The sequence below is a fragment of the Sardina pilchardus genome, chromosome 15, assembly GCF_963854185.1.
Source record: "Sardina pilchardus chromosome 15, fSarPil1.1, whole genome shotgun sequence".
Taxonomy (NCBI): Eukaryota; Metazoa; Chordata; class Actinopteri; order Clupeiformes; family Clupeidae; genus Sardina; species Sardina pilchardus.
Window position 1 is genome coordinate 18,679,060 of NC_085008.1, and position 23,701 is coordinate 18,702,760.

General features: G+C 45.6%; 3 protein-coding genes across 6 annotated transcripts; 2 read left to right on the forward strand and 1 right to left on the reverse strand.

Annotated features, from left to right (window-relative positions):
• Positions 1 to 769: 769 nt before the first annotated feature.
• On the reverse strand, positions 770 to 14,402 carry edem3 (ER degradation enhancer, mannosidase alpha-like 3). Of its 2 annotated transcripts, XM_062555425.1 has the most exons (21): positions 13,040 to 14,402; positions 12,862 to 12,907; positions 12,056 to 12,156; positions 11,737 to 11,776; positions 11,430 to 11,542; positions 10,917 to 11,070; positions 10,119 to 10,253; positions 9,798 to 9,903; positions 9,587 to 9,684; positions 9,103 to 9,228; positions 8,767 to 8,850; positions 8,533 to 8,616; positions 8,127 to 8,251; positions 7,275 to 7,449; positions 6,947 to 7,092; positions 6,544 to 6,688; positions 4,637 to 4,828; positions 4,232 to 4,397; positions 3,686 to 3,871; positions 3,259 to 3,284; positions 2,408 to 2,541 (listed from the first exon to the last, which is right to left on the reverse strand). In XM_062555425.1, exons 1-20 carry the CDS (start codon positions 13,156 to 13,158, stop codon positions 3,262 to 3,264), a joined length of 2,364 nt encoding a protein of 787 aa, XP_062411409.1. In that variant the 5' UTR covers positions 13,159 to 14,402; the 3' UTR covers positions 2,408 to 2,541; positions 3,259 to 3,261. The 2 variants fall into 2 exon arrangements, with proteins under 2 accessions (XP_062411408.1, XP_062411409.1); XM_062555424.1 differs by lacking the exon at positions 3,259 to 3,284 and having other exon boundaries at positions 770 to 2,541.
• A 107-nt stretch (positions 14,403 to 14,509) lies between these two features.
• npl (N-acetylneuraminate pyruvate lyase (dihydrodipicolinate synthase)) lies at positions 14,510 to 18,622 on the forward strand. The gene is made up of 12 exons (XM_062555426.1): positions 14,510 to 14,952; positions 15,553 to 15,635; positions 15,728 to 15,801; positions 15,933 to 16,020; positions 16,111 to 16,168; positions 16,269 to 16,344; positions 16,439 to 16,531; positions 16,763 to 16,908; positions 17,207 to 17,253; positions 17,522 to 17,606; positions 17,779 to 17,818; positions 18,032 to 18,622. The coding sequence occupies exons 2-12, from the start codon at positions 15,568 to 15,570 to the stop codon at positions 18,178 to 18,180; spliced, it is 924 nt and encodes a 307-aa protein (XP_062411410.1). The 5' UTR covers positions 14,510 to 14,952; positions 15,553 to 15,567; the 3' UTR covers positions 18,181 to 18,622.
• Positions 18,623 to 19,344: 722 nt separating this feature from the next.
• On the forward strand, positions 19,345 to 23,537 carry LOC134102048 (cysteine-rich motor neuron 1 protein-like). 3 transcript variants are annotated; one of them, XM_062556006.1, is made up of 5 exons: positions 19,345 to 19,548; positions 19,910 to 20,146; positions 20,539 to 20,697; positions 21,828 to 22,028; positions 22,367 to 23,537. In XM_062556006.1, exons 1-5 carry the CDS (start codon positions 19,365 to 19,367, stop codon positions 22,642 to 22,644), a joined length of 1,059 nt encoding a protein of 352 aa, XP_062411990.1. In that variant the 5' UTR covers positions 19,345 to 19,364; the 3' UTR covers positions 22,645 to 23,537. The 3 variants fall into 3 exon arrangements, with proteins under 3 accessions (XP_062411990.1, XP_062411989.1, XP_062411991.1); XM_062556005.1 differs by having other exon boundaries at positions 21,825 to 22,028; positions 22,367 to 23,536; XM_062556007.1 differs by having other exon boundaries at positions 20,596 to 20,697; positions 21,825 to 22,028; positions 22,367 to 23,535.
• Positions 23,538 to 23,701: the final 164 nt, after the last annotated feature.

Consider the following 23,701-nt stretch of genomic DNA (forward strand, 5'->3'; position numbering starts at 1 on the left):
TTTCAGAAGCAAATTTGTGAGGTCACACACTCATGTGGGATGAGGCCACCGGCTCTCAGGATCCACTCTAATTCATCCCAAAGGTGTTCTATTGGGTTTAGGTCAGGACTCTGTGAAGGCCAGTCAAGTTCATCCACACCTAACTGTCGTCCATGTCTTTATGGACCTTGTTTTGTGCACTGGTGCACAGTCATGTTGGAATAGGAAGGGGGCCATCCCCGAGCTGGGCTTGGTCCCTTAGTTCCAGTGAAAGGAACTCGGAATCCTTCAGCATTAATCAAGAGATTTTGGACAATTCTATGCTCCTAACTTTGTGGGAAGTTTGGAGATGGCCACTTCCTGTTTCAACATGATTGTGCACCAGTGCACAAAGCAAGGTCCATAAAGGCAAGGATGACAGAGTTTGGTGTGGATGAACTGGACTGGCCTGTACAGAGGCCTGTCCTCAACCCAATAGAACACCTTTGGGATGAATTAAAGCGGATCCTGAGAGCCAGTCACCTCATCAGTGTGTGACCTCACAAATGCGCCGCTAAAAGAAAGCTAAAATAATCCCATTATCACACTCCTAAACCTTGTGGAAAGTCTTCCCTGTAGAGTTGGAGCTGTTATAGCTGCAAAGAGTGGACCAACATCATAATATGTGACTGAAGTTCATATGGGGGTAAAGGCAGGTGAGCGAATACTTTTGGCAATATAGTGTAAGGACAGCCATTTCAGCTTTCTAAAATGAGTGACCAAAATGAAGACAAAATGGTGGGTTTCATCATTGGTTTTTATTAAACTTTATTATTGTTATCTGTAATCCCTTCCCCTCAGCTGAATGTCCAATTCAACTGCCAGTTTTCAAAAGTCTTTACATGAAACACCGGCCTCAGCTTGACAGTCAGTCATGTGAGGTTAACTTCTTCAGCTCCCATTGGACCTTCCACACCAGACCATGTGGAAAATGTCTCTTCTGCGACTTCAGTCACGAGTACAACGCTCATAGTTATGTCTCAGTGAAACCTGAGAGAACCTGAGACCCGACGGCTCGACTAGTTTGATCCAGCTTGAGGGCGACATATCTCTCGTCATCTCACCGTTCTTTTCTGGATATGGAAGTCAGAGAGAGAAGTGTGTGTGAGTGTGTGTGTGTGTGTGTGTGAGAGTGAGAGAGAGAGAGAGAGAGAGCCTGGGGCATGTTCAGGATGGCACTGGTGTAAAAAGGCTGTCCACAGCTGTGCTCTTCTATGTGGATGCTTCCATCTGTCTCATCCTGAACGTGCCCCACATGAAGCACCACTACACTGGACAGTGGACACGCCACCTGGATATCCTTCTGTGCCGAGACTCATGTGCCTTCTTCAACGATGAGACGCTCTCACATGTGCGCAAGAGCTGCAATAAGAAGCATTCGGAGAAAAAAAAAAAAAACTGCAAAGTACATTATAATACATAATTATATACCATATATATGGTACCATACATATGGTTATACACTTCATCGTTTCATATAAGGAGGATGGGATAATTAGGTTTCCTAATTTTAGTCGTTGATTTCATTTTCTGACTTCATGGCCACCTCCCCACTCACAGTATCGTAGCTCACTAATGGCCCCAGCAAATGAGCCTACACAAATTAAATTAGTACAAATGGCATTACAAAAAGACGAAAGGGGAGGGGGAAAAAAAGGGAGGGGGGTGATCACGGTTTAATCAAAACATTTAAATCAGTTTGCTGATCAGCACTGTGACTGACTGTCACCAAAGAGATCCAGTTTTACGCCAAAAGGAAGACGTTAAGACAAGAAAGGCGAGAAAAGCTCTGGGGGGGGGGGGGGGTGTCAGGTGCGCTCACTGTTCTATGCTGTTCACTGATGGAGGAGGTTCGAGCAGGTGAACAAACCCAGGGGCACACCTGAGGTCCTGGAGACAGGTGGGGGCAGGGGGGGGCCTGGGTAAGGGGAAGCAGTCGCTGTGGGTTACCACTAGAGTCAGGAAGTCTCACTCCACCAAGGAAACACACCCCTTCCCTGCCGGTTTGGAGTGTGTTGAAGACTCCTGTCCAGTCTTCTGAACGGCAGCCGTGTATAGAGCTGCCTACGTCTGAAGGGGAGGAAGAGAGCCAGAGAGAGGAGAGAGAGGAGAGCGGTCAGAGCTCGTCCTTCTCCATCTGCCGGAAGGCCTCCAGGTCCTCCTGCCAGTCGGCTAACAGGGCGTCCAGTAACTTCTCGGGGTCCTTGTCAGATGACTGCTCTTCCGTAGGCTCGGTTTTTGCGTCTGGCTCGCTGGCCACCTTGGCTGGGGGGACCACCACCACCACCGCCGCCGCCTCTTCGTCTTTCTCCTCGTCCTCCTCTTTTGTTTGAGGTTGGTCAGGCTCCTGCACGCTGGGCTGGGATTGGTCTGGAGGCGGAGAGGAGGAAGAAGAGGAGGTGGAAGAAGAAGAGGAAGAAGACGAGGAGGAGGAGGAGGCGAGGGGGAGAGAGGAAGAGGCCAATCCGGGTACGTCACGGTCCTTCTCCTCAGTGGAGCAGTCTTCCTCCTCCACAGCACCACCTGTGGAGAGAGATCAGGGAATGTGTTAGCTCAGTTTGCAACCACATCTGTTCAACAAATAACACTGGCCAGCATACATTGCACAAACAGACTTAGACTTATACACACACACACACACACACACACACACACACACAGCTTGAGAAGCACTTCTATGAAAGCAGAGGTGGAAAAATTGTCCATAGAAGCGGCACTACCACTACCACTACCACTACTACCACACCAAACCAAACCAATGGCCGTACTCCAAACCAATGGTTGTACAACTATCGAAATCTCAACAGCTGAGGGCGAAACGCACAGGCACACCTCTGCTTTCCAGAACTCAACTTCAGACGTCCACATCTGCCGACTACATGACATGCAAGCGAATGGTCTAAGCTAAGCACAATGTTAGCTCAGAGCTCCTACGGACTTAGCAAAGGATGGGTGGGCGGTGTGAGAAGAGGAGGTGTGAGAGAAGAGGAGGAGGAGGAGGAGGAGGAGGAGGAAGGAGAGGGAGGAGGAAGAGGAAGTTACTTACTGCCGTCCAACAGGGCGCCCGGGAGGGCTTTCCCTTTAAAAAGAGAGGCTGCAGATCCGCAGAGGGCAGAGCAGAAGCAGAGGATAGGAGCATGGTTACATCACCAGGGAGGAGAGGGGGAGAGAACCATACGATGGAGAAAGAGAGAGAGAGAGAGAGAGAGAGAAGACGAGAGGTGTAGCTCAAATACTCACGCCTCATGAAATCGTATAGTCTAACCCTGTAATAATACAGTAAACGCAACTCGATGAATAAATTATGCATGGGCTTCCACACTCTACATCCCCCTCTGAGTCGTAGCTGGAGGCCTAGGCTTCGCACTTCCCCAGTCACACCTCTCTTGGCCACTATTGTAAACTTGTTCATCTTTCATGGAACACTTCACACAAGTAAAAAAGCAGACAGTTCTAACATCGGTGGATTGAATCAGTCCTCTCCAGCAGGCAGAGTTGTGCGTGTGCGTGTGCGTGTGCGTGTGCGTGTGCGTGTGCGTGTGCGTGTGCGTGTGCGTGTGCGTGTGCTTGTGCTTGTGCTTGTGCTTGTGCTTGTGCTTGTGCTTGTGCTTGTGCTCCCCCCCCCCCCCCCCCCCCGTATCCAGGCCTCGTCTCTGGGCAGACTCACCTCGGTCGCGGGCCTTATCGCTGAGCAGCACCTCCACCTCGCGGTACTCCTTCAGGGCCTCCAGCAGGATGTTGCCCTCCTTGTGGAACAGGAAGAGGAGGGGCAGCGTTACGTCGTCCGTGCTGCGGCCGTCTCCCGCCATCTGGAAGAGGGGAGCCGTGTCGCTGCTGCTGCCGTCGTTGTCATCTGTGGGGAAACGGAAACGGACACACACACACACACACACACACACACAAAATTGAGGTCATCCCCAGAGACACACATTTGATGACTGATTATGAGCCAAGGCAATTTTACAGCACATTTAATCACATCCTGTCTAATAAACTCTGCTGAAGACTAAAGCCAGTCGGTTGAGCAACGCTGCTCCTCATAAATCTACTATGGCAGCTACTCTGAAGTCTGTGCCCAGCTTCTAAACCCCATCAAACAGTATCTCCATTGATTTTCTACGTGCAGCTTTTCCAGGAGGACTGCAGTCACTCAGTCAGGCATAGTCGGTCCAATTTTTATTTAATTTTTTATGTCCCCGTGTCCGGTCCTCACCGATCACGATGCCCCCGATGGCCCCGGCCTTCTGGATGTGCCGGGCCTTCTCGGCGAACATGCACTGGCCCCGCTGCAGCAGGGCGATGCGGCCCTGAACCAGCTCGGCGTTGGTCACCTCCGCGCAGCCGCTGTACGGCTCGGCCACCGACACGAAGCCTCGCACCTGCAGAGAGGGGGGAGACGGGTCAATGACAGGCTAGCTTCCTGTTCTGTGTTTTGAACTTTGTGTTGATATGTTTTGCTTGTGGCACTGCAAAATGTTCTGCCATGCCGATGTGGCCAAGTTCTTAACAAACAGGCAGCATCTTTAATAATGATCTGGGATGGAAATCACGACATTCAGGGACAAATAATGAATCATCACAGACACATGTAGAGCAGGGCTAGTCGATCTATACTCACCCCCGTGCTGCTCTTGGAAAGGTCTATGCCAAACTGTGCCGGGCCGGCGGTCAGTACCACTCTGCCAAAGAAGGGGTGTGAGACGATCTGCACAGCGCGAGGGGGGAGCTGCTCCTTCTGCTGCTGGCTTGAGAGCTCCATCATCTCCTGCATGAAGCGCATGCCGTCCTCTGCCGCTATCGCACTCACTGCCTGCGGGGGGCGAAAGAGAGGGAAATATCTCAGTGTCCAGCGCACAATAGAGCAAGACTCCACAACAGAGAAAACAAGATCTACAATAATCTCCCAAATTGGACTCACCACTCCAATGCAGAATGCACTGCACTCATGTACTGCAATGCCAGGACTTTTCAGAACTACGTAAACAGCCATGTCATTACTTTCTTTTTTCCAGATGCAACACAGCAGCCCCTAACCAACTCTTACCACACTTTTTCCAGCACGTAATGCACGTCACTAAAACTCAGGCACTTCTTCCAACGCTTGCCTACAAACACAGCGACACTACCATTCAAAAGTTTGAAGTCACTTAGAAATGTCCTTGTTTTCGTCATTAATATTGTAAATGACTGTTGTAGAAAGACATGGAAGACATTCATCCAATGTTCCAAAGGCACATTCTGTTCACTAATCTGATGTCATTTTAAAAGGCTAACTGAGAAAACATTGGAGAACCTTTTTGCAATTATGCAAGCACGTAATGCATTCTGAAAACTGCCGCCCTGATGAAAAAACAACTGATATCAGCTGGTATTCCATCTACAGATGGAGTGGAATGGAAATATGTAAGTGACCCCAAACTTTTGAACGGCAGTGTAAATCCATTTACCAAAAATCTGGAACGAGATCCCCGGCCTCACACATCAGAACCCTACCGTCTATCACACATCTCAAAAAGGCACATAAAACACCTTCTCGTTGACAGCACCACCTGTAGCCACTGGCTTATGTCCATTACTGATCAGATTACCCTCACACACTGCTCAGGTCCTAGCTCCCTCGCACGTCTGTGTATTGTAGTTGTCTATTGTTTGTAGCTATAGCTATTGTGTTGTCTTTTGTCCTGTCTCACGTCCTCAAACTATGTCTTGTCCTGTTTGCTTTGTTGATATGATCTGTGAAGTGTATGTCGTGACTCGTGTGATGTCATATTTGTCTTTGACATGCAGAGCAGGAACCTGCTATAAACCAGTTTTTGTTAACGCAGTCCGGCCCGTTTGAACTGTAACTACATTGTTACTTTTTAATCCCTTTCTGTACAATAACTGAAATGAAATGACGAAACGAAACTATGATCTAAGCGTGGAATTACACTCCTAAAGCATCTTAGAGCAAACTTATACAGCCCTCGGCATTATGCAGGATTAGGGTCAGACTCCAACAAACCATTTCCGCCTTACTCTCTGTTACCACAACAACATGATGTATGCTTTACAAACTGCAGGAGCTCGGATTCATTTAGGTGTAGAATACACATGCAAGGCAATTTCATCTCAGTGTGCATGTGTGATTCTATTTGTGCTTGTGTGTATGAGTATGTGTGTGATTGTGGTTGTGTGTATGACTGTGTGCATGTGATTCTGTTTGAGTGCACAAGTGTGTGTGAGTGTGTGTGTGTGAGCGTGTGCATGTGTGTCTGACCTGAGAGTGTATGTATGAGTATGAGAATGGGTATATATATACATGTGAATATGTGCATGCGTTTCTGACTTGAGAGTGTATGTATGAGTATATATACACACACATGTGAATGTGTTTGTGTGTATAACCGTGTGCATGTGTGTGTGTGTGTGTGTGAGTGTGAGTATGTGTGTATGTATGTGTGTGTGTGTATGTGTGTGTGTGTGTGTGTATGCGAGTGTGTGTGTATGCGAGTATGGGCGTGTGTGTGTGTGTGTGTGTCTGACCTGAGAGGCGTGCTGCACCAGCTGCACGCGCCCGTCCTTCAGGTGGATGAGGCTGACGCCCATGCGGCGCAGCAGCTCCAGGTGCTCCGGGTTGTTGGCCATGAAGTCCTGAGCCCTCAGGGGCAGACGGCCCATGCCAGGCTCCCTACACACACACACACACACACACACACACACACACACACACACACACACACACACACACGGTGGGAGAGGGAAGGAAACAGAGCGGGGCTTTAAGAACGGTGCAGAGCAGCCCAAACAACCAACACCCAACGGCAAGAGACATTCAGAAGGATTCTGCTCAAGACTTTTAACTGTGGGTCAAGAGTAACAAAGTTCAAACTACATCCACTCCTTCAATCTAAAGCCTTTTGGCTTTGACACTCCCTCCCTCTCTCACCGGAGTGGGCTTGGGCGTGGACAACTCCTGTCCACGGCGATCTTGATTGGGTCCCTGAGATTCCGTGGAAAGGCAGGATCGGGGAAGAGGAGACGGGTATTGGGACAGGTCCAGTCAAAATTTGAGTCATCCAACTCCTCAACGCCCTGAAAGACAAACACGCACGCACGAACACACACGCACACACACACACACACACAGTCTGTAAGATCCGGGGGCAGCAGGATAAGGATTGTGTGCACACGATAATGTTATTTTTATTCTTTCTTCAGTGATGAGAACAAAGAACAAGGAGACTCATTAAGCAGAGGAGAAGCCGCCGCAGTACCGTGGAATTGGCAGCAGAGGGCGACTGTGAGCGCGGCGCGGTGGACAGCGACAGCGGCAGCAGGTGAGCTTCTGTGGTGAAGATGTAGTCCTCCACGTCAAAGGGCAGGTCGTCCGACTCAGCAAACAACAGGAAGAGGTATTTGAACATCTCAGCCAGGAAGAAGGAGTCCATACTGAGAGAGAGAGAGAGAGACAGACAGACAGAGAGACAGAGAGGAGGCCATCAAACACTCCGTCTCAAAAGGCACTTTTACACACTCACACCATAGCAGCTACACAGCACAGAAATGCACACAGAATCTAAACTATGAATAAAGTTATTGAGGGTTGAGGGATTAAATGAACTCTCTATACTAACTTAATATGTACAGTACTTCATCTCAGCTTCCACAATGGAATTTCAGTCTAAACTGTGACGGCAGATAACACTGTGATAAAGAAAGACTGGAAGACTCCCGATGTGATTGGGACACGATACACTGTCTCTTCACTGCATGCGATGCAAGGAAGCGTTAGCCACAAAATCAGCTTGATTACATTGTTTTCGGTTGCATTGCAACACAGTGCGCTGTGCAGCGCAACAGTTTGAGAAGAACTTTTTCTTTCTGTTGCTGGCGTTGATCTGCTATTTAGTATGAGAAATATGACGCAATAGATGGGTATATTTAACAAATTCAGTGTGGATAGAGAGCATTCAATGCTACACAATAGTTGCCCACTCAAATGCAGTTAGAATACACTGTTATCTGTGACGAGTACACATGGTGGTTTGATGAACAAACAGAGTTTGAGTGTGTGTGTGTGTGTGTCTGTGTGTGTGTGTGTGTGTGTGTGTGTGTGTGTGTCTCACCGGTCCTCGTGGCTGCCGGTGCGGACGTCCTTCATGGCGGCGAAGCCACAGGGGACGCGGGCGAAGCGGTTCAGGTTCTCCAGAACCGTGCGGCCCACCTCCAGATAGTACGGGTCTCCCGTGGCCTGGTAGGACAGTGGGTTTAGTGTGGGCTTAGACACGGTCATGAAACAACTCTACCAAATGCTGTGCATGGAAACTTAACGGCACCATTTGAAATGGCAAACTCCAAAAAAAAACAAAAAACACCAGAAAAGCATTGTGAAACTATGATTGAGGGAGTGCCTGTGTAAATCCACTCATATCTGGAGAGCAGAGAGCCCTTGACCTCGATAATTCAGGTTCATGAAAAGGCTCACAAGGTTACTATAACTGCCGTGATGTCTTGCTGATCTGTAATGCTCACCTTAAAGAGGAAGTAGGTGCTCTCTGCAAACTCTGGCCGCAAGGGATGCTGGGCCCAATGTACCCTGAAGTCTGTGGTGAAGGCCTGTAGACAAACAGAAATATTACCCACAGAAAAAAAGATATATTTCATTGTGTACTGAACTCAACATGTAATCAGCTCGATTCATATTACTGAGGAAGGGATATGCTTGAGCAACCTGGGGGCGGACAGGAGGACTAAGAACTGACTTGCCTCTGGCAGAAAATTGTGCTTCTTTGTAACCTGATAAAGCATCTCGTGCGTCTCGATGGCAGGCCGGATGTCTCCCTTCAACACCTGAAAAATGAATAATGGAGGAAACGGGGACAAAAAAAAATATTAAACCACATCTCCTACACAACTCCTGCTTTCAACCTGTTCAGACATGCATCCTTTTTGCAACGGCCCCAAGAGGATGTGTCCTTTTGCAACAGCCTTCAGAGGATGCATCCTTTTGCAAAGGCCCCCAGAGAATGTATCCTTTTGCAAAGTGACAGTCCCCTAGAGAATGCATCCTTTTGCAATGGTCCCCAGAGGGTACAACTTTACCTGCAGACCGGGAAAGAAGGCGAGCAGGGAGTCCATCCAGGTGCGTGCTGGGAGCAGAGGCTTATGGATGTGCACGTCCAGGAGGAGGGGTGGCTGGCTGATGTACTTCATTATGGAGGCATAGTGCTGGAACACAACATAGAGGCATCAGTGGGAGAGGGAATTAGCGGAATGAACCATTTTACCCTGAAATGAGCTGACCAGAGAGCGTGAGAGAGAGAGAGAGAGAAAGGAGAGAGAGAGAATGAGAGAGAGAGACAGAGAGAGCGTGATTGAATGAGTGAGTAACTATGAACACTGCTGCAACAAGATCAATTGCAGTAGAAATGCATAAAAAAAACACAATTTTTAACAACTCTGTAACCTTTACAGAGAGATCTGCTGCAGTCTGCAGACTAGAGCCTTTGTTGTGAGGATGCCAAAGCTGGCAGCTATTCCCTCTTCACAGCCTAGCTGCAGGGATGGGGGATGGGGATGGACTCACTATGTTAAAGCGCTGCAGAAAGAGGTCATCTCCCAGGAGAATGTAGGCCTTCAGCAGGTACTCATAGTATGAGTCAATGCCCGCTCCTACGCCACTATCTGCTCAACAAAACACACACACACACACACACACACACACACACACATTAAAATTATATAAGCTTCACTGAGGAATGAATATCAGAGTTCATGATCTGCGGTGTTCTCCATACCTCGCCGCACCCACTCCCCTGAGTGGATGTTGATGGTGGTCCCCACCAAGTTGCTGTTCCTCTGCCTCTTCTCCCACAGGAAGTCCAGAGCCCTTCTGGCATGATTCTGCACAGCAACAACACAAACACGTTTTTCACCCACAGCCACTTCTGCATTTCACGCTCATATTCACTGCACCAGTTTTCGGCAACACAACAGTTCACATTTTTTCTGCGTCTGCTGTAAATGTCCAAAGAATGAATCTCCGGTCCAGCGACAAACCACAAGTTCTCATTTCTCTCTGTCTGAGGGGAAACGATACTTGTTTTGTGTCTCGCTACCTCAAATATGGGGTCCCCGGTGAATCGGCTGAGGGCGGCGAACTCCAAGATGATGGTCCCGGCGCACGCCGTGCATGTGTCTGTTTCCGTCCCGGTGCGAGTCTCCGGGCCGCGAACGCCATGCTTCAGGTTCACCTAAGAGTTCAATATGGACAGTGCATTTTTCCTCATCTTAATTGGGGTTTTACATCGTCCAAAATATAAATATTTGTCAATAACTGAACATCTAAAAATAAACAAACATCTCATCGTCAGTCAGTATGATGAAACGACAGAGTGAACATCCGCATGTGGTGCTATGAGGAAATTCTGCAGCAGGTGCTGCCATTATGCAGCCCAGGGGAATTCAGTAGCTGTAGCCATTTGGCTTCAGGCCATCTTAGCTAAAGTCAACTGAACCATATGCTAACAGTACTAGCGCAACAAACAGAGCAGACAGACAGGCAGATAGATAGGGACAGACCGAAAGAGAGCAGGAGAAATGTGAGTTTAATAGCATTTCAGATAAGATAAGATTATCCCTTATTCAATCCCTCGTGGAAATTCACTTGTTTCTTGCTGTTGCTAGAAAAGGCAAATAACTCATTACAAATTCCTGTGTCTGCCTCTGAGTGTGTGTGTGTGTGTGTGTCTGTCTGTGTTCACTCCTGTTGAAAAGCATTCCTCCTGACGACTATCTTATGAAGCGAGCAATGATGGTCCCCGATAGTCTGCCAAGCGGTCATTAAAGTAAACGGAGGCTACTTTGAAGAATCTGTGTGTGAGTGAGTGTGTGTGCATGTGTGTGTGTGTATTTACCCTTGGGTAAGGCAGCCCACTGCTGGTGTTGAAGGCAGGCAGGAGCCTGAGCCCCAGGTCCTTGGCCATGTGGAGGAGCTCATCGCGGTACCACAGCATGTGACGACCCCCTTCCCTCAGCATCACAGCCATGGAGTGGCCCCCTAACAGTCCCCTGAGGACGCACATGCACCAACACCAACCAGTTATTTACACTACTACTGGATTAAGAAATGGGCCTTTTCATCCTTTTAGCTCAATACAACATCACAAAATTAAATGATTAGAGGTATAATAGGGTTCTATCTGACAACACTGGGCTAATGCAATCAATATATGCTATATTTATGCATAAATGTATTCCTATGAAAAATGTATATACAGTATTTGTACATTTCAACCAGATGTCAACAGAAACATTTCAGGAAAAGAAAAAAGATGGGATTTATTGATATATCTTGAATGTGAAATAGATCGACGTCTTGAAAAGATTTAATTCTACCCACTCAAAATGCTCATAATTCCAAAACGTACCCCAGCACCCGGATGTTGGTCTCAAAGACAGACACCACAATGTCATTGTCCAGCCGCACATCAGACAGGACTCTTCTCACAGCTGCTTCAAATTCCTCAGTTTTGTTCAAAAGCTGTCGAGAACATAACCAGACGCTGCAATCAGGCCCTTTGTTGTGCTAAAAACAGACGTGGATGGGCCTGCCCTTAAAGTAAATAGGGAAACAGTGGGCTGTGTGTGCGTGGACTATCCTAATCTAGGGCAAGGCTGTTAAAGTTTAATTGAAGAGAATCAGCTTGCGGGGCAACCACAGGGGCCATCACTCACCACCAGAGTATCCAGTGTGTCAATGAGCGTGAGGGAGAATCTAGAAAAGAACAACAAGCCAGATACAGTTAGCCGCCAGTTCAAGGTCTATTTTTGTTATTCATTTCTTTGAATTTAAGCTATTCATATTACTATTCATTTCATCACTGAGTTTAATTAGCAGTTTCATTGATGTGTCCGACAATACACATTGGACAGACTACGGTCTAGCACCCAACTACACCTGAATCCTCTTTCTCTCTCCCACTCCCTCCCCACTGAGTAGAACTCCTCGCTCTCTCGCATCCTGTGCAAATTCCTGCCGCCTGAGGCCACTTACTTCCCCAGCGCGTCGTCCACATCTCCTCTGCTGGGCTCCAGCCCACGCACCCTCCCCCTGCACGTCAGCGGCATCAGCTCATCAGCTGGGTACGCATGGTCCTGGAGAACCAGGACACACACACACACACACACACACACACACACACACACACACACACACACACACACACACACACACACACACACACACACACACACACACACACACACACACACACACACGCACACACGCACACACACGCACGCACGCACACACACACACGCACACACACACACGCACACACACACACGCACACACACACACACACTTTAATTTCAAGACTCCCATTGAAAATAGCAGTGAAATACACCATTTTCGCTGATCCGATCTGTGCATCGTTTTAATGTTAATACAATAAGATCCACTGCAATACTAATGAAAACACAACATTAAAAACTCTGGTCTATGTAGGCTGAAGGCATTCTTGTATTTGAACTGACTCTTTACAGAGGGTGGTGATCTTATTTGTAATTTAAATGCTACTGTGTCAATATTTGTTCTCAGCCTTTGAGAACTGTCTCCAACGTAGGGAGAACAAAGCATATGAGGACAGATTAAGCAAACAGGCTCATTCTAAAATACACTAGAAACATCACCTCAAATGTGGACCTCTTTTGGCTTGAGGGTGAGCAAACCCATGGCCTGCACATGATTTACTGTGCTTGATCACAATAACAACAGTGCCACTATTTCAGCAAATCAAGGAGCCAAATCTCATTCCTGAGAGAGATTAACCAAGAGGAAAGGGCAGAATTTGAACATACCATGTAACTGCTATAAGCGTGGTCAAACATCTCAACCACCTGATCCCTGAGAGAGAAAGAGAGAGAGAGAGAGAGATGGAGGGAAGAGAAAATGTCAAACCAACAGTACACTGCTTCTCTAGAACCAACATTCTATACTGCCCATACAACACACACTTGAACATGAGCTCCAGCTCACCTTAATTTATGTCTCTCATCCCGAGACATGCAGTGGACTGGCCTTAGGAAGGCCAGTAGCAGCAGTGGCAGCCATGAAATCTTCATGGATGCAGAGCAGGATTGCCCCAGAGTCCACATGGTTACAGTAACCAAACGTATCAAGGCAGACTGCAGCCTTCCATTCTGCTAGTGAATGCACCAACTCTCACTGAGGCAAAGCTACACTAAGAGTATTCAGCAATTTCAGCATATATGCCTCCATTGCATCACCATCCTCCATATGTGGTCCATCGTTCAGAAACCAAAATTCCCAGATCCAACGACAGAACTAGACTCTCAGCAATTTCTTGGGCATTCTGAGTGTACCCAATGTGTAAAACTGTGACAGACAACGTGTTTTGTCCCTCTACGAATCTAGAAACTGACCGATCAGCTTGGAGGTAAACACAATAGGCAAGTGCCTTGTCAGCCCAAGTGTCTGAAACTCTCAAAGAAATAAATTACCTCACAGGTTTCCTTGTCACACCCAGTCACTGACAGATTGCCAGATGCAGCAGCATATCTTTTGTAAACATGACACGTTGGCAGACACAGGTTACGTGCTACCAAAATCACCTTGTCTGATAAGGTAAGAGGTGTTGAATTAAGATGAAAACACTGCTTTCACAAAAAAGTTGGTAATTCAGTATCGTAAAATGCCGCTATTGTTCGTTATGACTTACGTGTCCAGTTCAGCAAAAAGACGTTACCTGACGTTTGTCTCAATACAAAAAACACGCAATGTGACAATGGCACGAACAAGTTAGGATAGCCGAACAAAATCTTGTAATCTAATAATCTAATTACGTAAACAGCAAAGGTTTTCCCACAACATTCCTGGCATTAGCTAATGACAACTATAAGCCAGTTAGCCATATACATCACAAACACATAAGACAGGTAGCGAGCTAGTTCCAGGCTAACACTGTTTGGCCATTAACCTTTAGCTACCGAGCTAGCTTGCCCATTTTGTATCCAAAACCGAAAACAGAGGTGGGTTTCTGTCCTTTCTGTTGAACGACGACTTTCCAGTCTTGTCCGATCTACAGTCCAGATGATCCTTCAGTTTCTCCAACTTATGTTTATCGTGTTATTTCCTCCTTTCAGTGACAGCTTCTCTCAACCAGCTGTTTGAAGCACAGCAACGTCCCTCTCCTTTTAACGTTATCGAAACGAGATCCAAAACATATGGATGAAAGCTAGTCTACAAGGCATCATATGGCTTTGTTCGAGCGAAATGTTGTGGTTTTATTAGGCATCCTTAGTTGCTGGTCAATTAACAAAACCATGAGCCCCCTCACATTAGCCCAGCGGCATACTCAAGATAGCTGATACAACACCGGACGCTGTCCGACAGCGTATGTAGACGTCAACATCCGCATCCGGGCACCCTTGTCATTCATCAGTGCGGCAGACCAATCATTTCACTCGTCTGTCTGATCAGGAAATCAGTACATGATTTTTTATGCAGTATGATTCAGTGGATAGTCTGTGTCAAATAAGTTGTCTATCAATTTACAGTGGTAACAAGGTACCTAAAGCATCTAAATTATTTATTCGCCTTGGTAGCCTATTGTCGCATTAGATGGGGCTAATTGTTGGCCAACTAGACAGTTTTGGGCATGTCTGATCAAAGGACTGATAACAGGGAAAATTAGAACCGGTGTCAAATATACATTCAGAAGGAGTTATTCTACACTTCAAAATAAGGAAATCTGCTCACATGACTTGGTCTCATGACCTGCACATGCTGTGATCAACATCGGAGCAGGAAGAAAGAATCCTGAATCAGCAACACTGGATTTCTGGGATCTGTCTCTCTCTTCCAATCTGAGGAACATCCTGCACTGAATAGGACAGCTGAGATCGCAGCCTGCAAAAACTGTTAGAAGGGTAGGTAGGGCTTTGTGTTTTATTGCTGTGGATAGTCATTCTTGTCTAGTCAGACTGTTGTAAGACACTCACTTTAGGGCTATATTCTTACTGTGTTAGGCTATCCTGTCAACTATCACACGTCGCTTGTTGATTCGTTAGCATATTCAATCACAGCTCCTAACCTTTTTGGTGCCCATTTGTTCAAGCAATTTATTGTCATGTATCCATGAAAGGAATAATAAGTCATTCAATTCTTTGTGCTTAAGATCCAGCTCAACGTTAAAGAACAAATTAAATAGTAGTACTTAAAAAAAAAAAAAAAAAAAAAAAAGGTGTGTGTGTGTGGAGGGGGGTCAATTGATGTGAGGGGGGATCAATTGGTGTGTGTGTGTGTGTGTGTGTGTGTGTGTGTGTGTGTGTGTGTGTGTGTGTGTGTGTGTGTGTGTGTGTGTGTGTGTGTGTGTGTGTGTGTGTGTGTGTGTGTGTGTGTGTGTGTGTGTGTGTGTGTGTGTGTGTGTGTGTGTGTGTGTGTGTGTGTGTGTGTGTGTGTGTAATGGGATGTGTTGGGGTTGTATAATTATCGGCTAGCATTAATAACTCTTTAACTTTTTCCCCTAGTAATTCCTTAGAAAAATGACTCATGCTGGCAAAAAACTTACAGGGCTTGTAGCTGCAACATTCACCCCCCTCACAACCCAAGGGTAAGTTGGCACATCTTGATGGTGTAACACTCTTGACAAGACATTTTGAATGTGACATCTCATCCTTCTCTTCATATCTCATTTGTGTCAAGTGAGGTTGATCTCTCAGTGATTGGACAATACATTGACTTCCTAGTCGAAAAGCAGGGTGTACGGAAAGTCTTTGGTGAGTATTACCTTGACACAGAGCTGCGCTATCTGTGATTAATTTTATTAATTGTGTGCAAAACAGTGATGTGAAGCAACTGCAGCATATGTTTATGTCTCTGTTTTGTTTTACGATCATCTCTTTGTCAGTGAATGGAACCACAGGTGAGAGTCTGTCCCTCTCTGTGGACGAGAGGAAACAGCTGGCGGAGGCGTGGTGTCAAAAGGGCAAGGGAAAGTAAGTCACAGCACATCAAGTTGGCAGAATTCTCCTAAAATACCAGAGGCTGAAGACTAAATCTGAGCCTTGCATGATATGGTTTTACAGACTCGAGGACGTGATTGTGCACGTTGGCTGTTCAAGTCTAAAGGATTCTCAGGAACTGGTAAGTAAAGAACAGGATGTGCCAGTCAGACACAAGACACTGTTGGCAAATGTCAAGGACTGATATTCTGTATGTAGTCTAAACTAACTATCGCACACAGGCACGCCATGCTGTTGTCGCAGGGGCTGATGGCATTGCAGTAATCTCTCCGTCCTTCTTTAAACCACCCAATGCTGGTATGACGTCTTCATTTGTATGTTCACATACATACATGCTCTTGTCCTTTTTTGTTTATTTGTGGCTGTTGACAGAGATATTTTCTACCCCTAGCTTCACTGAGGATGTTTCTTCAGGAGGTTGCTGCTGCTGCTCCAGCTCTCCCATTCTACTACTATCACATCCCCAGCATGACAGGGGTTCACTGTGAGAACACTGCCCTCCTGTACTTACTCAAAGCTCTTGTCCATAAGCGCTTATCCATGAGTGTTCGTTTTTGTAGCATTGTAGCATGTAATTGTCAGAAGATATAATGTATTAAAACAAATTATAAATCTAAATCACCACCATTTTATTTGTTTCAGCTGTGAGCTATAGGATTCTAAGAGTATGTCTGAGGAAGAGCTTATTGATCTTTTTTTTGCCCTCTGATCTCAGTGCGCGCCTTAGATGTGCTGGAGGGAATCGAGGAAGTGATCCCGTCGTTCAGAGGCCTGAAATACAGCGGCACTGACCTGTTAGACTTTGGCCAGTGTGTCAGTTGCAGTCCTGGCCACTGGACACAAATGTATGGTGTAGATGAGGTATTTTGTTCCTACAGATCAGCTGACTCTCTCTCTCTGTCTTCTGGGTTTTTCTTTTTCCTCTCCTGATTTTTCATGATAATTTCACTGTTTCAGTTTGTTTTACCATTTGTAGGACCTTTAGTTTAGTGCCTTTGGTAAACAATTACTTGTTTGAGTCTTGTCCTGTCTATCAGGACAACAGGTCCCAAGGCAATATAATGCATCTGGTTTTCAGGGCCAATGCTATTACCTGCTGCTCAGCTACCTTTGTTATCAAAACAGTTTTATGACCATAAATGTTTTTGTTTTTTTGAAGCAACTGTTGGCAGCTCTTGCCATGGGAGCAGATGGTGCAGTGGGCAGGTAAGGCAATAGCTCTCACAGTTAAGCTATGAAGGTCAAGTTTATGCTCAAGGTCTATTTAGTTCAGACATGGAAATGGAGAATTATTTGCATAACCCTTACGCGTCTTTTAAAAATTCACATTAAGTGAATGTAGGCCTATTCACATGAAATGAAATCTTAGGTAGATGTTCAGTTATTTCCTCTACTCCAATATTTCTTGCAGATAATGTATATGAAATTGATCATTTTACAAATTGGCCTAACCATACTTGTCTGATTTCACCAGCACATACAACTATATGGGAAGTGTCATGAACAAAGTTATGTGTGCCTTTCACAAGGGAGACCTGGGGCAGGCCAGGACTTTACAGGTACCTGTCCTGTTAACTCACTAAACTCAGATTTATTTCTGTTTGCATAGCATATGTAGAATGTGTATGCATGCATACCATGTATATGGACATGGCTTTACGGATGGGATTTATGGAGATATTATTAGTACAATGAATGATATTTTAATCCAGAGTTATTTCTTTGCTAAAGTTTCAGATGCAGGAGATTATTTTGTTTGCAATAAAACAAGGTGAGTGGCAGTTGGTTTTTGTTTGAATATTTGTATGCACTGCAAAAAGCTCCATATTTTGCATTAACAAATGATGTTATGTATATCCATGTCTTCTGCATGTATCTAAGTGCCACTTTCTCTTGTGTCTTCATATTCATGAGGGGGCAGCTTGGGATGTGTGTTTGTGTGGATCGACGTAATGTGCATGTTGCTTGTTGCTTGTGCTTGCAGGGTTCAACCTAGCTATGAACAAGCACATAATGAGTGAGGTGTCTGGGATATCTCTGGGGCCTCCACGGCTCCCCCTAATCCCCTGTGATGTGCCAAAGGCCCAGGCTGTGGTCCAGAAAATACATTCCGTCCTGGGTGAACAGCAATAACAGTTTAATGATGCCATTCCTAGGCGCATTACTTTCAGTAATACTCGACTTGATTACTTGAACGTAGAAAATGTATTTTTTATGTGGGTTTTGTTTTGTTTTGTTCTTCGGTGTGTAGATTATGCTTATTTCGTTTCATCATCTAAGATGCCAGTGTTAATGGTAAAGATAAACAATCAGGTCATGCCGATTATAAAAGGGAAAATGTGCCTAATGTATTCTTTTTTTTTAGCTATGTTAGTATTTCAGAAATGTACCGCTAAAGTTACTGATGTATTTTTGACACTGATTTCTACCTGATTAACTAACTGTATTTTTCAAGAACACTTAAATACATTTTAGTCACTTACAGAAGAGGTTTACGCAACAAAATAAACATTCCAAAATAATATCTTGTATCTTTCTCATAATAAAGTTTATTTGCTCGGGTATGCAAACCGCATCTATTTGGAATATTTCTCTTTTCTGTTATCGCCTAAACTGTAGAGTCCTCATGTCCAATGTTTTGATGTGTTGGTGTCAAAGGAATAGTGAGTCTGATCATGTGATTCACAGTGACCTGAGATTCAAATTATCTCACCCTCCTTCCTGCCATCGTGCCGGTGTTTGCTCGTGTGTGTGTGTGTGTGTGTGTGTGTGTGTGTGTGTGTGTGTGTGTGTGTGTGTGTGTCTTTGAGTTGCACAGAGCTGCTTTGTGCAGGAGCAAATTGGGCAGCTTCATCCTGTTTTCTTTGGCTTACCCACCCCACAAATCTCAGAGCCACGCATTCCAAGTCGGGTGCACAGTCAGGCGCACTTGAAATCCTCTTTGCAAGAACGACACTTATTTTTCATTTTGATTCTAGACAGGTGAATACCATGGCCTTACGGATGTTTCAAAGCATCGTCAACAGCAAGAATGTGTATAGGAGGATGTGCTTTTCCTACTAACCGGGTGTTTAGATAGCCAGATGTGTGTCTAGCAAGTGATTTAGAAGAATCAAGCAAACATGAAAGAGAGAGGAAAGGGTTTGTGGTTTTGGCAACCGTCAGTCAAGAATTTGGCTGCGAAAGTAAGAGCCACGGGGTGGGAAAGGGTGGGAAAGGGTGGGGGGGGGGGGTGGAGGAACACTGGCATGAAGAAAGCTGGAGCTCTCTGCTCTCACCAGTCCGTCCTGGGCTGCTCTTAGGTTGAGTACAGAAGCATGATCTGCCTGTCACTGTGGCTGTGGTGGACCTTGCTGAGGGGCTGTTGTCAGACAGAGGAAACCGTGCCGATATTACTGGGTCAAGGCCAGCCATGTGGAGTGGACATAGAGGGAGTGTGCGGAGCTAACCTCACCTGCGTGACTGGAGATGGACAAGCTTCTGCTACAGGAGTATGTACGAGTAAGTTCACCTTTACATACAATCTCATGGCTTGGACTGTTGCATACATGAACTGCCTGAATCAAATCAGATTCGTGATATTAACATTGTTCCTGTTATCATGGGAGTGTGTTTACTGTGGTAAATATACAGTATATTTATGTTTGCGCAATAGTAGCAGACAACAATTGATTGATATTACAGCATCTAATAGGGACACTAAGAGAAATAATGGACCACTGGATTCATTCTATTTTATTTTTTATTTTATTTATGCATAGTGCGGCCTTTTTTCCTGTTTTTCCACTGGATTTATTCCCATCCATCATATATTGCCAAATCGGTATGTATAGCTTCACACATTGATGCCATCTTGCCATAGCACCACTGGATACAGACTGCGTCCCCTGCGCCAGTGTGCAATGTCCACCAACCAGACGTGTCTGTCCCGGGGGGCATGTGACAGAGCCATGCGGTTGCTGCCCACATTGCGCTCGCCAGCATGGGCAACTGTGCGGCGGCCCACACTGGAGCAGAGGCTACTGCGACCGAGACCTCACCTGCTCCCAGATCACTGGCCTCCTGCCGGCCACACCCCCACACACTGGAGTCTGCAAAGGTATTAGGTCGACTAAGGTCCTCTACAGTACGGCACAGTGGTGGTACCACCAACGGTTCTCACCACCAGAGTAGTAGCAGTAGCAGTCGTAATGAAGTCTTTAAATTACTGAGCTATTTGAAAGTGTGAGTGTGTCTGCTTGTTTAGATTTCTACTTAGCTTTACGGAGATGTTGCCACTATAGGGATAGACTAAAATGAACCTATACCTCAGTGGTTGACATCAGGTGTCAAGGTGTTTTCATGCTCCAGCTGAATTTACATGCTTGTATTCCCTTGAAACTGTATTGTGATTGTGGTCATGCCATATGCAAATAGGCGCAATCGCAGAAATATGATCTGTGGTAACTGAATATGCAAAGCAGAAATGTGTTTCCTTCTGCCATGACCCAGTGCTTTCAGGGCATCAGACGGACCACCTTGCCGATCCGTTGTGTCCGTTGGTGACAGGTTGCAATGTGAGGACCGGAGCTTGTGACTGCTACACTCTCCAGACCTGCCACTGGGTTTTTTCCTATCGAACCCTGGAGGACTGTCTCAAGGTCATGAAAGGTATAGCGTTCAATGAATGTCCTCTTCCTTTTCAGAATAGTGACTCTCGCCGCCTAAGGCAGTGGACTTCTAAACTACACTATATTGCCAAAAGTATTGGGTCACCTGCCTTGACCCCCATATGAACTTCATTGACATCCTATTCTTAATTTAATATGACGTCGGTCCACTCTTTGCAGCTATAACAGCTTCAATTCTTCTGGGAAGGCTTTCTAGGAGTGTGTTTATGGGAATTTTTGACGATTTTTTCAGAAGCATATTTGTGAGGTCACACACTGATTTTGAACGAGGAGACTGGGGATGGCCCCATCCTGTTCCAACCATAGACTGTAAAAAATAGGTTCCAACATGACTGTGCACCAGTGCACAAAGCAAGGTCCGTAAAGACATGGACGACAGAGTATGGTGTGGATGAACTTGACTGGCCTGCACAGAGTCCTGACCCTCAACCCAATAGAGCACCTTTGGGATGAATTAGAACGGACACTGAGAGCCAGTCTCCTCGTCCAACATCAGTGTTGGGGCTTTTTGCTTTCCTGAAGAGTGGTGGTAGTTTAGTGGTGAAGGAGCTGGGCTATAGCTTGCAGTAGCCTGACAGTTGTCAGATCAATTCCTGGCTTCCACCATTGTGCCCTTGAGCAAAACACTTACTGTAACTCCAAGTTGCTCTGGGGACAATGTACAGTATTCCCTTATTGTAATTTAGTTGACGTATGGAAATCACTTGGGACAAATGAAGTGTCTGCTAATTGTAATGGAAAGAGTGACAGGAATGGGGAGAGATGGGATAGAGAAATGGGGTGGGATCAGAAAAGGACCACCAGTCAGACTTGAGCCCAGGTCCCCATGGGCACTTGGACCCACATGTGGTATGGACACTGCAGCTGCTTGCTACACAGTTCCCCCACCTTCAGAGTAGGCTACTTTCAATGAAAATTGTATTCATGGGTTTCATCAGGTCCCTTTCCACAGGTGTATACAATCAAGCACCTTGATTATCAATGCAGACTGCATGGTGCTTGATTAATACACCTGTGGAAAGGGACCTGATGAAACCCATGAATAGCCTGAATATTCAAAAGTCAAAAGTGGGTCTGAAAAACAGATACATTTGCATTTCTCTAAAGAAGATGAATACTACTGGATGGGAAAAGGTGGGAAAAGTGAAGACAGTGAAGAGATGGAGGAGGAAGAAGAGGAGGAAGAGGAGGAGGAGGACTGCACAGAATGGAACTGTGAGGTGCAGGAGGGCCGGTGTGCGTGCGGAGAGAGGAGCTGTGATCCTCAGACTCAGCCACTGTCCGAGGAAGCATGTCAGGACCTTCTGCTGGGTGTGTAGAACTGTTTGGTTCATCTCAGCTATATGGGATGTGATGAAAAGACAAAAAACATGCCATCTCAATTATTTTCTAACATTCACTGAGATGCCTTTGTAAAGTCAAAAACATTTCGGCTCATTTTTGGCTCTCGTGCTAGCATGCGCTGAAAACCAATCTACTGTGTGAAATGTGTGAAATGTATGCTAATGTTAATATCTCTCTCTCTCTCTCTCTCTCTCTCTCTCTCTCTCCCTCCCTCTCTCTCTCTCTCTCTCTCTCTCTCACACCCTCCTTCTCTCTACCTGGAAATCAACTTGCGTCTTCCATTGTGTCTTCCGTTTCCACCTCAGTGCAAGCCAACTGCAGCAATGTCACTTGTCCTGAAGTTCCAGTTCCCTCCTGCCCTGAAGATTCCATATTAACTCAGCCCTTCATCCTGCCAGGCAGCTGCTGCCCTCTAGTGCCTGCTCTGTGCACCTGCATCTTTGAGAAGTGCACAACACCCGTTCCCACCTGCCCTCCTGGCCAGCAACTTAATAACACTGTCAAGGCGAATGGGTTTCCAGGTTCTTGCTGTGACTTATATCTATGCGAAAGTTCTGAAGAAGAAGAACCACAAGACTCGTGAGGAGATTGCATTAGTTTGCCTCAGACTAGAGTCACCCATGAATGTTTGCTCTATGAGTCACCCATGAATGTTTGCTCTATATCCCGGGTCAAATAGTTGAATGCAGCTGTTAAAATGTTGAAAATGACATTGAGGGAAAGCTGATGAATGGAATATTGGTAGTTATTAATATATTGAGAAGATGTTTTTAATTCTTTTTTTTTTTTTTATGACTCATGTCCTAATTTCCCCATGTTTTTGGACACTTATTAATGGCATGAGAACTGATGTATTTTCTCTAGTTTGATGTTATGACCTGTAAATACTGTACAACTGAAATCAGTATAGTTCCACAAGCATGAATATGAACACTAACTCATAAGCCTAAAGGCTTTGAGACTCTCCCTGATGTAGAAGGCTTTTTTTTCGCATACAGCACAACTGCATGTGTAGAGTTTATTTTTTTCAACACACTTTTCAACACATTCATCATCAGTAGCCTATGTGAACTGTGGATCCTTTTGCATTTCTTTGATAGGCCTATAAAATGTGACCACTTTTTCTGAAATATCTTTCTCGTGTTTTTCACAATGAGCAAAACTTCAAAAGACTTAGGGTTTTGTGTAAAACGTTCAGTTTCTTGTCTGAAGCCTGTCATTTAGTTATATTTGCATCAAAATGTGCATATCTTGTATAGGCAAAATGTTGATGTTTAATGTCAATGATGTTAATGTTGATGTCAATAGTTGTCACTGAAGATAATTGAGTTGTCAGAGAGAGCCTGATAGAAGAATGCAACAATATATTTTCCAAACTCAATACTGGCATCTGTGTGGGGAGGAAAAAAGGCCACATCTCAATGGGAGAAATGTTTCATTGCCCTCTGGCTCTGGGGTGTCCTTTTTAGTTGTGTGATGGTGTGAACAAGATGAAAGCGCTCAAACTAAACCATTTAAACTCACTTCTCTCTTGCAAGCCATATTGTTGGATTCTCTGGTCGTTGCATTGTCTTTTAGTTCTAATATCTGAATTGAAGATACTAGAATAGAATACAGCTTGACGCCTGGCTCAGAATCGG

Coding starts and splice junctions, on each gene's coding strand:
- edem3 (XM_062555424.1), bottom strand. CDS start 13,158: ATGTGGACTCTGGGGCAATCCTGCTCTGCATCCATGAAGATTTCATGG. Junction 7,093..7,274: donor CCTCTGCTGCCAATTCCACG/GTACTGCGGCGG, acceptor TTTGTCTTTCAG/GGCGTTGAGGAGTTGGATGA. Junction 4,829..6,543: donor TGGTGCAGCACGCCTCTCAG/GTCAGACACACA, acceptor CGCCCCCCGCAG/GCAGTGAGTGCGATAGCGGC.
- npl (XM_062555426.1), top strand. CDS start 15,568: ATGACTCATGCTGGCAAAAAACTTACAGGGCTTGTAGCTGCAACATTC. Junction 15,802..15,932: donor GGGTGTACGGAAAGTCTTTG/GTGAGTATTACC, acceptor TCTCTTTGTCAG/TGAATGGAACCACAGGTGAG. Junction 16,909..17,206: donor AAATGTATGGTGTAGATGAG/GTATTTTGTTCC, acceptor GTTTTTTTGAAG/CAACTGTTGGCAGCTCTTGC.
- LOC134102048 (XM_062556005.1), top strand. CDS start 19,365: ATGATCTGCCTGTCACTGTGGCTGTGGTGGACCTTGCTGAGGGGCTGT. Junction 19,549..19,909: donor TGCTACAGGAGTATGTACGA/GTAAGTTCACCT, acceptor ATCTTGCCATAG/CACCACTGGATACAGACTGC. Junction 20,147..20,538: donor ACACACTGGAGTCTGCAAAG/GTATTAGGTCGA, acceptor GCCATGACCCAG/TGCTTTCAGGGCATCAGACG.